Source organism: Topomyia yanbarensis, chromosome 2 (assembly GCF_030247195.1).
Source record: "Topomyia yanbarensis strain Yona2022 chromosome 2, ASM3024719v1, whole genome shotgun sequence".
In the NCBI taxonomy this organism is placed as follows: domain Eukaryota; kingdom Metazoa; phylum Arthropoda; class Insecta; order Diptera; family Culicidae; genus Topomyia; species Topomyia yanbarensis.
Window position 1 is genome coordinate 391,207,891 of NC_080671.1, and position 14,387 is coordinate 391,222,277.

Genomic DNA, 14,387 nt, shown 5'->3' on the forward strand with positions numbered 1-14,387 from the left:
GCTTGTTTATCATTTGAAAATTTCGCAATATCTAGAACTTAATCGATCTGGCCCATCGGCGATACAAATGCAGCAGCAGCAGCAACAACAACAGCAGCAACGTTCTCCTGTTGGTAGTCCCAATCGAGCATTCCATCATGGATCACCACACCATCATCACATGCACCAACAACTCAGCCCACCGACGCGTCGGAACACTCGTTCAACGCGCACTCGACGATCCAATATGCACTACCGCTAGGCGTGTTTCCTCGCGTCATGGGCGTGTATTATTCCACAAACATTTGCTTTCCTTACAGGTAGGATATTTATTGTAACATGTCGAAAACGGTGTCAAGCACATTAAAGACACATTTTCATGAGGTGTACAAAATTAAGTTTGTAATATGTTTCCTGGGCGTTTGATCTTCCGATCAATTCAAAGATTTATTTTAAGTTTAGTGATATTTGAACTGTTTTAGAACAGACGATTTTCAACTTACTTCTCAGTCAAGCGAAATGTATTCAATAACTTCAAAACAACTGAAAAATATACACACTGGATTCGATTCAATTGAACACGCCAGGAAGCTTTATTCAGCGATGACAACATATCGACACGAATGTTTCAACCAGACAAATTATCAAAGTTATACTTATTCTGCAGTTTCCTTCTGATCAGCAACCCTTTAATCAACTTCTTCCAGTTTCCATAAACGCGCTTTTCAAACTTCTCACGCTCCCGTTTTTCTTCCTGTTCCTGTTCCTGGTACCAGGCATCAATCACAAGATCCTTGTACTCCTCGCAGACCACAAACCCGTCGTACACTGGATGAGTGCTACCACTGTGGAAGTCAAATCCGGTAACAGCTTGAGCGCAATCGATTCCCAACTTTTTGCATATTCTGTTCAAAGCTGGCACTGTGCAGGAAGAAGAAATAATTAATTACTCTTTTTATATGGCCACTTGTTAAATATCGGTCGATTCAGCGGTATACTTACACTGCAGGTGAACGGTTTTCTTAGGTAACATGCAAGCCTTGAATAATTCCACGTTGCCGTAGGCATTGCGCGGCACTATACCGTCCTCCGCTGTCGGTGGTTCATAGTCTTGTGTTTGCCAGTAACCAAACAGTTCCAACGGTTGAGCTGGTAGCATCTGGCCTGACGCCTGCAAGGAGTGGATGTTGATTTTTGATACAATAATTGTAATACGTGGAATAGTTTGTGAACGGTGAACTTGAAAATAATGTTTCTACATAAATCTTCAAAATTGCTATAGAGAATGTAAGCTTTCGATTAAAGCACAAGGCGATAAACCACTATGGTAAAAGGCAAAAAATAGGCATATTTCGAGGATATTTCTGGGAGCATTTTTGTATTTTTTTAGCGGATTGGCTAAGGATCTCGGTTCGTCCCACGAGACAAATTTGCAAAATCGGGTGAAGCGGTGGTTGTCTGCCAAGTAATCACTGGTACTCGGAGTACAAAATTTTGCGCATGTTTGCCTCAAAGAGTGTGAAGCAACGTTCTCCTGTAGCCTGAATAACATTGAAAGGATTCATGAAATATTCCGATTTGAGAACTAATTCACAACCACGAAACCCAGATTCGAGTATGGTTTTACGGATAAGCTAACACGATTAGTCAAAGCGACGATGTCGGATGATGTGCGTTGTTCGAGTATCAGGGACACTCGAGAAGGTGTAATAAGGAGAGCGGGGATAGACACGAGTGGCACGATCTTCAGGAAGTCCGTCCAGCTTCTTGGCTTCGCCGACGACATTGACATAATGGCACGGAACTTTGAGGTGATGTCGGAAACGTACATCAGACTGAAAGCTGAAGCCAGCAGGGTTGGACTTGCCATCAACGTTTCGAAGACAAAATACATGAGAGGAAGAGGTTATAGAAACAACAATGTGAACCTCCCATCCCGAGTTCGGATTGACGGTGACGAAATTGAAATGGTCGAAGAATTCGTGTATTTGGGCTCACTGGTAACCGCCGACAATGATACCAGCACAGAAATTCAGAGACGGATCTTGGCGGGAAATCGTGCCTACTTTGGACTCCGGAGGAAGCTCCGGTGGAACAAAATTCGCCGCCGCACGAAATTGATTAGCTACAAGACGTTGATTAGGCCGGTGATCCTCTACGACCACGAGACCTGGACTATGCTCGTGGAGGACCAACGCGCCCTTGGAGTTTTATAACGAAAGGTGTTGCGTACCATCTATGGTGGCGTGCAAATGGAAGACGGAAAGTGGCGCAGGCGAATGTACCATGAGTTGCATCAGCTACTGGAAGAACCATCCATTGCGCATACCGCAAAAATAGGACGTTTGCGGTGGGCTGGAGACGTCGTAAGAATGTCGGACGACGACCTGGTGAAGAAGGTTCTTGAGGGCGACCCTACAGGAACAAGTAGACGGGGCGCCCAGCGAGCACGGTGGATCGACAAGATAGAGGTCGACCTGCGGACCCTTCGAAGACTGCGAGGCTAGCGACACGCAGCACGGGACCGAGTGGAGTGTAGACGGCTTCTGGATTCAGCAAGAGTCAACAAGGCTCTAGCCTTAACAGTAAGGTAAGTGCGAAACCCATATCGTAATCAAGATGTAATAAATCATCAATCAAATGTTCCTAAATCTGTGAATAAAATTACGAGTCAATCTTTGGTTTATGAATAATGTAGGGAACAAACGAACATCCCGAGCGATCAACCGATCGCTACCAACGACAAGTTCACTGGTAGCAATCAAGCTGTCACCAGTCAATAGAAATACAAACGCAGACACAGCAGGTGTTTTCGCGGCAACAGGAGCAAAGGTTCCGGACAACGATGTCGGCGATCAATATTCAAGGTTCGACAAATCCGGAGCAGATTATACTCGATTCGCTCGCAAGTAACACCCATGAATTCCGGTACGAGCCGGATCAAAATATTACGTGCTCTGGATGGTACGTATGCTATAAGGACTCGATGATGAAACAAAAGTGAGATTGTTACTGAGGAAATTGGGAGCGTGAGAGCACGAGGGATCTACCAGTTACATTCTGCCGAAAGTCCAATGAAGTAGAGTTTGACGACACGGTGAGTAAACATAAAAGTTTGTTTGGCAATCCAGAATGAGTAATCAGCAAACAGTACTGGTGCTTCCAAGTCGCAAAGCAAGCCCGCGGGTGAACAAACTATGTGTCGAATTCTCCCTTGGAAAGTTATCAGAAGACCAGTTCAAGTGTCTCGTCTTCGTCTGTGGGCTGAAAGCGGAAAGCAATGGAGAATAAAGAACGAGGTTACTCAGCAGGATTGAAGAGCGGAATGATATAACTCTTGAGCAGATTTCGGATGGTTGTCAACGTTTGCTTTACTTCAGTTACGACACGACAATGTTTGAGGCGGCATCGTCATCAGCACCACCAGTGTGTGCAATTAAAAAGAAGCAGTTTGGCGGGAAGCATTACAGTTCAGGAAGAAAATCGCCAATAGCAAGATCTACACATCAGAAAACTGCCGGTCTAGCAACACCTTGTTGGAATTGTGGTGCCATGCACTATTTGAAGGATCCCCCTTCTGCCAAAAATCGATGCAAGGATTGTGGTCAAGCAGGTCACAAAGACGAACGCTAAAAAAGCAAAGCAAGCGATACTCGTCGAAGCCGATGGTAACTAAAAGTTTACAGGTAAAGAACACCCGCCAGTGCGGAATATTCGTAAAAGCGAAAATCAACCGCAAGCACATTAACCTTCAACTCGACACAGCGTCAGATATCAGTGTAATTACCGAGCGTATATGAGAGGCAAATCGGAAGGCATTGAACAAAGCTTTGAAACTAGAATTTTAGTGCTCCTATGATATATAACAACGAAAGGGGAGAAACGTGAAGGTTCTACGTTGTAAAGTAGCAGCTTAATCTATTTGGATTAGATTTCATCGAATTGTTCAATCTCGGGTCGAAGCCGATGCGTCCAACAGAAATCAGCTACCTCATAGCAGGATTTCCGAAGGTTTTCAGCGCCGAACCAGAGATATGTTCCAAAGCGAAAGTAGAATCATATCTTTCTCAAAGGTCCTGGAGTTCAAGACAGTTGGAAAGAATGTGTTCAACTGTCTCTCGGGTTTGGCAGGTGGTGCATATGGAAGGCTAGGTGTTGGAAATAGTGTGAGCGTGGGAGATCTTGTTGTGTCCGGTCCAAAGTCTGGATATAACCCTTTGTTCTCTCCAGTCTTCGCGGTCGTCCTATTTTTCGAAGAGTGCTTTAATCTTCTGAAGGTGTCCCTTAGGGTGTCCCAAAATGACATCATGTTAAAAAAGTCATCGGGCTCACTTCTTAAATGAAAGGTTAGGGTATTAGGACCACTTTCTTCTTCGGAGTGATTTTGCTAAAACGCTTCCTACTGGTGGCGACTTTTGATTTTTTGAAAAATGGGCCGATTTTGGATAAAATTTTAAATTTATGCCTGTTGAAGGGGTCCTGAACTGTCTTAGATTTTTTCAGCATTTTTTTATTTTTCTGGAGATCCAAACGGAGAAGTTCGGTTAGTTAGTTTGTACAAATTTGGAATTATAAGAGCGGCATGGCCATTAAAACTTAGTAAAAAGCGAAATTTTTGGTGTTTTTCAGTATTTTTTCTTCAAAACTGGGTATTTACAAAATTTTAAAAGTACAGAAAACACTTTATATAGTTGAGCCGAATTCAGGGGCGTAATTTTGCTGAAGAAAGTGTATAGCTACGGCCAATGGGGTATAAGTTATTTACGTTTTTGTTAAATAACCTTTTGACATTTTATGATATTCATAAAAAATAACACTGTTCTACAAAATAAAACAACTTAAGTAGGCTTAGTCCGCATATTATTTTTCGGAAAATAGAAGGAAAATGATGAAAAATGGCTTTTTTCGCTTGTCTCTAGTACATCAGAATCGGTTTTTATGAGCATTTGACGATTTTTTTAAAAATATTTTCTATATTAATAGCCACCTAGCGGGTTTTAAAATCACTAAAATTAAACAAATATGTCGAGTTAATGGCAAGTTTTGGCGTATATTTGAAGGCTGAATTGACTAACGTACTTACATTTTGTATATAAAGTCTTATTTTCATGTTAGGAACTTTGAAGTGGAGAAAAATGCAGAAGAGTGAGGTGAGTGCTGAAAAACTGATATTTACTGTTTAGATCACATAATTCCGAAATAGTCAAATTTGGGGCAAATATCCTCGAAAAAGTTTTACAACAGAATACAGCGCATCTTCTGACACAATCCTTTTGTTGAAGATGCCTCCTAGAAGTAATTATGGAGAATTAACTCTTCAAAAAATAATTAGAGACTTGGCGTCATTAGCAAAGTTATTATTTTTATAATTTAAGTTACAATAAAGTCATCAGTTGCTCATTAAACCTCGTCCTGACATACTAAAGACGTACAGAAAACGTCATTATTCATAATTTTCCTTCTATTTTTCGAAAAACAATGTGTGGTCAAAGCACATTTGAACTGATTTACTTTTTGGAACAGAATTATTTTTGATAAATTGCTAAAAATGTCAAAGGTTATCTACCAAAAACTTAAATAACTCATACCCCATTAGCCATAGCTATACACTTTCTTCAGCAAAATTACGCCCCTGAATTCGGCTCAACTATATAAAGTGTTTTCTGTACTTTTAAAATTTTGTAGATACCCAGTTTTAAAGAAAAAATACTGAAAAACACCAAAACTTTCACTTTTTATTAAGTTTTAATGGCCCTGCCGCTCTTATAATTCCAAATTTGTACAAACTAACTAACCAAACTTCTCCGTTTGGATCTCCAAAAAAATAAAAAAATGCTGAAAAAAATCTAAGACAGTTCAGGACCACTTCAATAGGCATAAATTTAAAATTTTATCCAAAATCGGCCCATTTTTCAAAAAATCAAAAGTCGCCACTAGTAGGAAGCGTTTTAGCAAACTCACTCCGAAGAAGAAAGTGGTCCTAATACCCTAACCTTTCATTTAAGAAGTGAGCCCGATGACATTTTTAACATGATGTCATTTTGGGACACCCTAGTGTCCCTGCTGTGAGGTCTTCTAGCGGTTGATGAAGTTGTTGATGAGAGCTTGGGTAGAGTGTCGGATGATGTCGGTGGTTTGCACTTCTTTTGCTATGATCCTCCTGATTCTGCGGCCTACCAGGTGGTCGGCTTCTACATTTCCCCGTATGAATTAGAATATGTGATGTCTATTCAACAGATGTTAACGATGCTCTGCAACCTCATCAGTATCAACTTTCATTGCCGCAAAATATTTTCGCTAAACTGCAGTCTTCAGTCACATCGACCTGTCAGATGCATTCTTGCAAATGCACAGTGTCCAGATCGCTAATTTAGGAGGAATTTTTACTTTCTGACAAACCTGTATAATTTAGCCGTATCATGTCTTAGGATGAATTTGTGTACTTTAGAAGATGCTTCTTTTTATTGGAATAGTTATTAGGGTGGTTCTAATTTATCTAAAATACGAAAATAAACTTTTTACTGATGAAAGATAGAGCTCCACAGTCTTCCACAAAGTTGTAAAGTAACTTATTTTGAATAAATTTGTTGAACATATTAAAGCTCTATCTCTTTTAGTTTTTGTTATACAAGAAATTTAAAAAAAAAGATTAGGGTGTTCCTGAAAAAAACGTTTTTTTAGTATAACTTTCGTATCTTTTACTTTTTGTTAACACAACCTTTGGACAGCTTATTGAAAACTTCAAGCCGAGTATTTTTCTCCAAGACACCGAAGGTCTAACTTTTTTCTTTAAAAAGTTATGGACACTTTTCGTTAAAAAAATAGCCTATTTCAAGGCTCAATATCGCTGATGCGGGCACCTAAAATTGAATTCTGTTTCCACCACATGAAAGACCATACTTATTAGTATATTTGAGCAAAAATTGGCGAATACGATATTTTTTTAAAATTTGCAATTTAGATTTAAAGTTTGTAGTTTTGCAGGTTCAACGCATTAAAGCATTTACACACATATCGTTGTATTATGAAAAAAGCCACTTTCAAATATCATTCTCTCATCGCAGCAAGCTTTGCATAAGTGAAACGACTGTCAAAAAAGGTTTCTGATTTTATTCGTTTTAAATAAAACTAGTAAATATGGATATTAGTCGAAAAGAGTTGGCGAATTTGCTTATTGCTGGTAAAAAGACAGATGAACTGCTTAAGTTCATTACAAGTAGTAATCCAAATGTAAAATTGAGACTTGTTAATGTTCGAAAGAAATTTTATATTTTGTTAAAACAACCTTTGAACAGCTTTTAGAAAACTTCAATCCACGTTTTTTCATAACTCTGAAAGTCTAACTTTATACTTTCAAAAGTTATGGAAACTTTTCGCTCATAAATAGCCCTTTTTCAAATGTCATTATCTCTGATTGGGGCAAATAAAAGTAAGTTCGTATTGAACCTTAGAAAAGAACATACTTTTAAGTATATTTGAGCAAAAATTGGAAAATATTATTTTTTTTAAGCATGTAATTTTAAATTTACTAACCAAAGTTTTAAATTTTATCGCATAGCGACATAAAAGAAATTGCCTAAAGCCTTTGTATTTCCTTTTCTGTTTTGCTTACATATCAACAATACAGAATGTGTTCATTAAAAATAATTTGGCTATGACAACAATTTATGATTTATATAAGGAGAATTTATTCAATGCCAATTAATTCAAAAGTAGATGCATTGCATTTTCAGGTATATCCAGCGGTGCTCGTTGAATTCGACGTTTACATTTAAGAGAAATTATAGGATCTGATGAAACAAGAAGTCTCTTGAAAACGTCATCAAGATTGACGAGTCGATCGAATTTGCGTGCGTGGAATTCTCGGAATCTGCGAATACTTTTATTCCTGGTTTCTTGAACTTCTTCACTGCACATACCTACTGGCAGCATGTTATGTTGAATAATGCTTCCTCCATGGACCAGGAGTTTATGCACGGTTGGTGAGAGAGCGTACCAACCATACAGGCGTACATAAAGCAATCGTGTATCTTCGGCGTAACTCCGGTAAGCATCCGCGTTAATTCCCAATTTGCTGTTGATGATTGTTAATAGCACATACATACGTTCTAGCAACAGCTCAAACCGAATTTGCGTGCGCTTACTCCGAATCCACAACCTTCTAAATTCCAACATGAAGATTTTTATTTTCTTCCGAGCACTAACAAGTCTCAATTTTACATTTGGATTACTACTTGTAATGAACTTAAGCAGTTCATCTGTCTTTTTACCAGAAATAAGCAAATTCGCCAACTCTCTTCGACTAATATCCATATTTACTAGTTTTATTTAAAACGAATAAAATCAGAAACCTTTTTTGACAGTCGTTTCACTTATGCAAAGCTTGCTGCGATGAGAGAATGATATTTGAAAGTGGCTTTTTTCATAATACAACGATATGTGTGTAAATGCTTTAATGCGTTGAACCTGCAAAACTACAAACTTTAAATCTAAATTGCAAATTTTAAAAAAATATCGTATTCGCCAATTTTTGCTCAAATATACTAATAAGTATGGTCTTTCATGTGGTGGAAACAGAATTCAATTTTAGGTGCCCGCATCAGCGATATTGAGCCTTGAAATAGGCTATTTTTTAACGAAAAGTGTCCATAACTTTTTAAAGAAAAAAGTTAGACCTTCGGTGTCTTGGAGAAAAATACTCGGCTTGAAGTTTTCAATAAGCTGTTCAAAGGTTGTGTTAACAAAAAGTAAAAGATACGAAAGTTATACTAAAAAAACGTTTTTTCAGGAACACCCTAATCTTTTTTTTTTAATTTCTTGTATAACAAAAACTAAAAGAGATAGAGCTTTAATATATTCAACAAATTTATTCAAAATAAGTTACTTTACAACTTTGTGGAAGACTGTGGAGCTCTATCTTTCATCAGTAAAAAGTTTATTATCGTATTTTAGATAAATTAGAACCACCCTAATAACTATTCCAATAAAAAGAAGCATCTTCTAAAGTACACAAATTCATCCTAAGACATGATACGGCTAAATTATACAGGTTTGTCAGAAAGTAAAAATTCCTCCTAAATTAGCGATCTGGACCACTGTGAAATGGAAGTAGACGAAGGCTATCGGGACCTGCTTACGATTAACACACACCAGGGATTTTGCCGGTACAAACGGTTTCTACCAGGAGTTAAAGCAGCCTCAGGAGTTTTTCCGCTTGTAGACACGATGCTTGCTAAGCTAGGTTGTACTTCCGGTTACATTTACGATATCTTGGTTGGAAGAATCGACGAAGCTGACCATTCACGAAACCTTCAAGATGTTCTTCGTCGGATCAGCGAATTCGATTCCACCAATAATGCACATTTGACCAACATCAGATGAAGTGCTTAGGACAGCTAATTGACGAACAAGGTCAGCGTCCTAATCCACCAAAAGTCGACACAATTGCAAAATACCAGCGCCAACAGATGCATCTGGAGTTTGCTAGTTTCTAGGAGCACCCAATTATTACGGGTAGTTTATCCCGAGTATAAGAACTCTACGGTAACTGCTAGATGAGCTTCTGAAACACGACAGGCAATTTGTTTGATCAGAAGAGCGTGAGAAAGCTTCTAGCGCACTACAATCCACAGCTTGGACCACGAACTTTAAATTTCCAGATGCATGGATGAAGGTAGCTCAGCACGCTTCTAGAACTTTATTGTCCAGCGAGCAAGCCTACAGTCAACCTATTCGTGAGGGAATGGCAATCATCACCGCTGAATAGACCTACGCATCTACTGGCTTGCCCTTTGGGTAGGCTAGGTCCACCGCCAGGGACTAGATTGAGTAGATCGGGACGAAGCGGGAAGCTAAACGGTTTATGGATATGAATATTGGTATCGGTAGAAATCTACCGCCGGAGAATTCACAGTAGGGTAGATTCACTGGTGTGGACTATCCGATTATATCGTGACAAAAATGGGAGCTAGTTGGCTCATGAAACAGACAAAAAAAAATTCCACCGCCGGAGATCTTTCCGTTGGAGTAAGGTGAGTTCACCGCCGGGGCGTATCCGACTAGATCGAAATAAGGCTAGGAGCTAAATTACTCAAGAAAACAGGAGCTAAATGGCTCATGGAATTAGCAGCTAAATGTCTCACTGAAACGAGAGCTAAATGAAAAAAAAAAAAAACGAACGAGTAAGCAATGTTTTTAGTGGTTAGACATGAAAATGATTCGTGGATTCCACACTTTGCCAACACTACAGGCCAGGTGCCGATTTTGCACTCCTTCCCTGAACCAGCCAACATACCCAAGGTTTAAAGTGTCGACAACTAACAGGACCCACATCTCCACCCAAGCGAAGTGATCAAGTCACTTGTAAGTAAGAACACCAGCACCCGTCCCCAATAATTTTGTGAGCTAAGGTAACTCGTGACAAAAGCGTTATTAGAATCCAACATTTCATCTAGTCATAACCAGACGTTTTAAAATAGTTATCCCGTAGCAAACAGCTCACGGTGCTTCGATATACATTTGTATAGTTGTACAATCTACCCTTAAACAATAGATGTGATAATAAAGACGGATAAACATGCTAACCGATACTCACCCGATCATATTTAGGCCGCGCAGTCACAACTTTGTACGGTGTTTCGAACAGCTTTACCGTACGGGCCTGCTTCAACCAGAGATCCCGTGAGTGCAGTGTGTGAACACACTCCCGCGCATAAACCGGCTCGTCTCGAATGAACCCCAGTGTGGGGGCTTCCGGTGGATAAATTGCTTCGAATTTAAGCAGATGTCGTTTCAGCGCGTAAAGTGGGTGATTTTTAAACTCGCTGATAGTCGTTGGAAGAGGCTGTTCCAGCTGTGCCTGGTTCAAACAGCGATCCTCTTCAATATCTCGTGCAGTCCTTTTGCCTTTGAATTTTCCCAATGCTTTGTTCAACCAATCTTGTTCCACGCGAAGCTTCTTGGTGCTAGTGGCATAGTTCGGGCAGTATCGTGTTGTGACATCTTTTATAGTGCCATCGTTATTCCAAGCCAGGACGTAAACCAACGGTGCAGAAGCAAGTTTTACTATATGATCCAGGCAGTGAACTTTACCACTGGTAACGTCAACAGGGATCCACTGTTCTTCTTCTTCGGCGTATACTTCGATCCACAAATTTACACCGGATTTAGATTTTGGTTTTACGCCTTGGGCGTTCGTGCATTCGTCATCAGTTGATAGTACTCGACGATCCAGTCGCCGTTTCAGATGTTTGTCGACGTATTCTATTTTGACAATCCTCGGTGATTCGGATTCGAACGAAACTGAAGGTTTGGACGATTTTGGAGATTTCTTCACGGTACGAGTTGGCATTTCAGTGACTGATGTTTTTGGGTGTATTGCTTTTGGTTTAGAATCTGGAGAAATTTTATTGCTTCCAGACTGGTTTTTACTACATCCTTGAACCGCTCCATCATCTGATATATTAGCATGTTTGCCACTGTTCTTCGATAACTTTGGTTCTCTATTTGTAGATTGAACGTCAGCCTTTCGATCACCTTTATTATCCTTCAACTTGCTATGTAACTTCACATTGGAATCAGTTTTGGGCACAATACTCGACGAGGATGTTGTTGCGGAATAGGTATTAGCTTTCGATGTTTTAGATTCCGAAACTAGTTCATTTTGACGTTGCTTTCGCGTTTTTCTTGGAGAAAATAAAGATATTTCTTGTAGTTGTGATGTGGAACTCTGCAACGAATATCGAAATTACTATCATATAGCTTTTGTATTGCAAAGGCGTTACCTTTGAAGTGCTGTCGGCAGGTGATTCTTTTGTGCTTAGTGCATTTTGTGAGACATCTAGTTTGTCTTTAGCAGCAGTTAATTTGCTTCTTTTGATTGGAATATCATCATTCCCATCCATTTGTGGTATTTTTGGGTGTTCCATTCGTTTTCTTTTACTTTTAGTCTTTGCTCTATCCCTAGAAGCATTCTTTTGATCATTAGTCTTTTTGGTTTCTTTATCACCAGTTGAATCAACAGGTTTTGACGCGATGTTTTTCTGCTCCTTGACAGGTGGTTCCTTCTTTGCTACATCAGATTGGTGAAGTTCACTTTGGGGTAATTTCTTCGGAACAACAATCAATGACATGACCAAACGGCACTGAACGCCCACCGCACGAAGTAATATAATGAAAATCAGCACAAAATCACGCTTGCATATAGCCGCCTTGGTGAGCATCTGTAACCGAAGCGATGTCTCCAGTGATGGTAGTTTTTTAAAACGACTGTAAACTCGCTTATCCTTAAGATCCACGATTTGGCGATAGAATCTCACGATTTGTTCGAAATATTCCAGATCAGTGCGATCTTTAGGATAGCATTTTTGTGACGGAATCATGGTTAGGGCAAGGGACAAAAGTTTTGTGCTGTTTAAAACACTGTTCACGTAATTTCCATGCGCAATGCCCATCAAGATGTTCACCTTGTGTAGAATATACTGGTTCTCACGTTTTTCACGGTTGATGATCCTTTTAATACATGCTTCCATATATATTTCGTTGCTACGCTTCTTCTTTTGAGCTTCTCTGCTATCCAACTTGAAAGTAATTTGAAGATCTTGTTGATGACAAGCTTCATTTTTATCTTCAACTTCCTCCCAATCAGAGTCTGAGTCATTTTTGTTCCTTTTAGCTTTCTGAGATGATTTACTGCTAGACTGATCCGGTTGTTCTCCCATTGCCAGCAAAACACCAATGTCTGTAGAATTATCGGTACCAGCCTCCTTTGCATTGAAAGACGACGCGTTTGATTTAGCTTGTTCCATTTTATTGTTGAACTCATTCAGAGCGGCAAATTGAACATAACTCTGAGAGGTCTGGTTGATTCTCGCGATAAGTTTTTTGTTTGTTTCTCGCTTTGTTTTCTCATCTGTTTTGGAAAGGTCATCTTCAGAAGAATCGGTAAGCATTCCGGCATTGCAGTCAAAATTTGGAACATTTGACGGCCCTTGGCTTGCAGTTGATGCGAAAAAATCTGAATTCAAATCAAGTTTATCTGGTTCCACTAGATGCTCATCTCCACTACTTTCAGAATCATCGCATTTTGCAATCAGACTTTTATGGTCAGATTTTCTAATGGCACGGTACTTTTCATAAAGCGTCTTCCGTTCCATCATGGTGAGCTTTGTTTTCACAGGTCGTGGTTTCCTGTAACATACATATCACTGGTATAATGAAATAAATGAAAATTACAACTAATTTACATACCTTGATTCTGGTGTGGTCTTACGAAATTTATCCACTTGGCGACGTTCGTTGATATCAGATTCTTCACCACCATCGGTGAAATTTTCCTCAGATTCTGATTCAGACAAGTCAGGATCTTTGTGCGAAGGATTACTTTTTTCCGGTAACCATTCATCCTCACTTGCGGTAAAGTCCGCCTCTTCATCGTCACTATCGCTCATGAAATTAACGCTCATTGTTACGCACCAATCATACAATTTGTGAAAGTTGAAGAAAAGCGCATTTTTGTAATAATAACAAGTTTCGCAGAACGACACAAGATACAAACAAAACCTTCAAAATTTCGATGACATTTTGTGCAAAAGGAGACATGAGTTCATTCGCTACTGATGAGCCAAAGCAAAATGAACTCATGTTTGTGTACACTGAAGGAAAAAGAATTCAGAATTTCCATAATTTAGAATTTTTTATAATTTAGGCGTATTGTTCAATATTGTGATTTTTCAAGGTTATATACAAAGTTGTGGCGAAAAAGTGAGCTAAGTTTGTGATTTTTTAAAGCGTTTATTCAAATTTTATTTGAAAAAGTGAAAGACAGTTCGTTAATAGCACTATCGAAGATTGAAAAAACAAGCCGAATTAAAAAAAGATGGGTGGGTAATGTCTGCGACATAACCGGAGAGATGTAGAATACATAAGGAACACGCTCTTCAAATATGTTGATACTCATTGGAATTTTCGGACAAAAGGTGATTTGGGCGAGGAATATTTCAAATTATTCTTTACAAAAATGATGGTGGTCCTGAAAAGGACCGGTTTTGTTGGCGTTGTTGGCCTTGGTGAGGGAGATGGCTAACGATGAAATTAATTGTTAGCATGAGGAAGTCGCGTAGTACTGGCCAATGGAAGAACAGATAATAATTGATTCCTGAAAATCAATTTTTCTTTATTCATGTAAATTATACATACTTACAAATCTAACAGAAGATTCCTGATCATATTTCTGAATCATTAGTGCGAACATTGTGTAATTTGGTTAAGTACAATGAAAGTTACAAACTTTCCAAACTCGACCTTCTGTTCATTCAGAAATATTGAAATGGGGTGTCGTGGTCACAATAAAAAAAGATGGGTGGGTAATGTCTGTCACATAACCGGAGCGTCGTTATTTCAATTCGAGA

At 39.2% G+C, this 14,387-nt stretch overlaps 2 protein-coding genes across 3 annotated transcripts in view; one reads left to right on the forward strand and one right to left on the reverse strand.

The window, feature by feature from the left end:
- The window catches only part of LOC131684796 (nucleoprotein TPR-like), a 31,504-nt gene extending 30,946 nt beyond the window's left edge, over positions 1–558 (forward strand). For both annotated transcript variants that reach the window (XM_058967938.1, XM_058967939.1), the window contains exon 9: positions 36–558. In XM_058967938.1, the coding sequence (XP_058823921.1) occupies positions 36–241 (206 nt within the window). In that variant the 3' untranslated portion in view covers positions 242–558. The remainder of the gene's footprint in view (positions 1–35) is intronic.
- On the reverse strand, positions 543–13,575 carry LOC131684797 (DNA repair protein complementing XP-C cells homolog). The gene is made up of 5 exons (XM_058967942.1): positions 13,228–13,575; positions 11,763–13,167; positions 10,574–11,707; positions 982–1,150; positions 543–900 (listed from the first exon to the last, which is right to left on the reverse strand). Exons 1-5 carry the CDS (start codon positions 13,440–13,442, stop codon positions 608–610), a joined length of 3,216 nt encoding a protein of 1,071 aa, XP_058823925.1. The 5' UTR covers positions 13,443–13,575; the 3' UTR covers positions 543–607.
- Between the last annotated feature and the right edge of the window lie 812 nt (positions 13,576–14,387).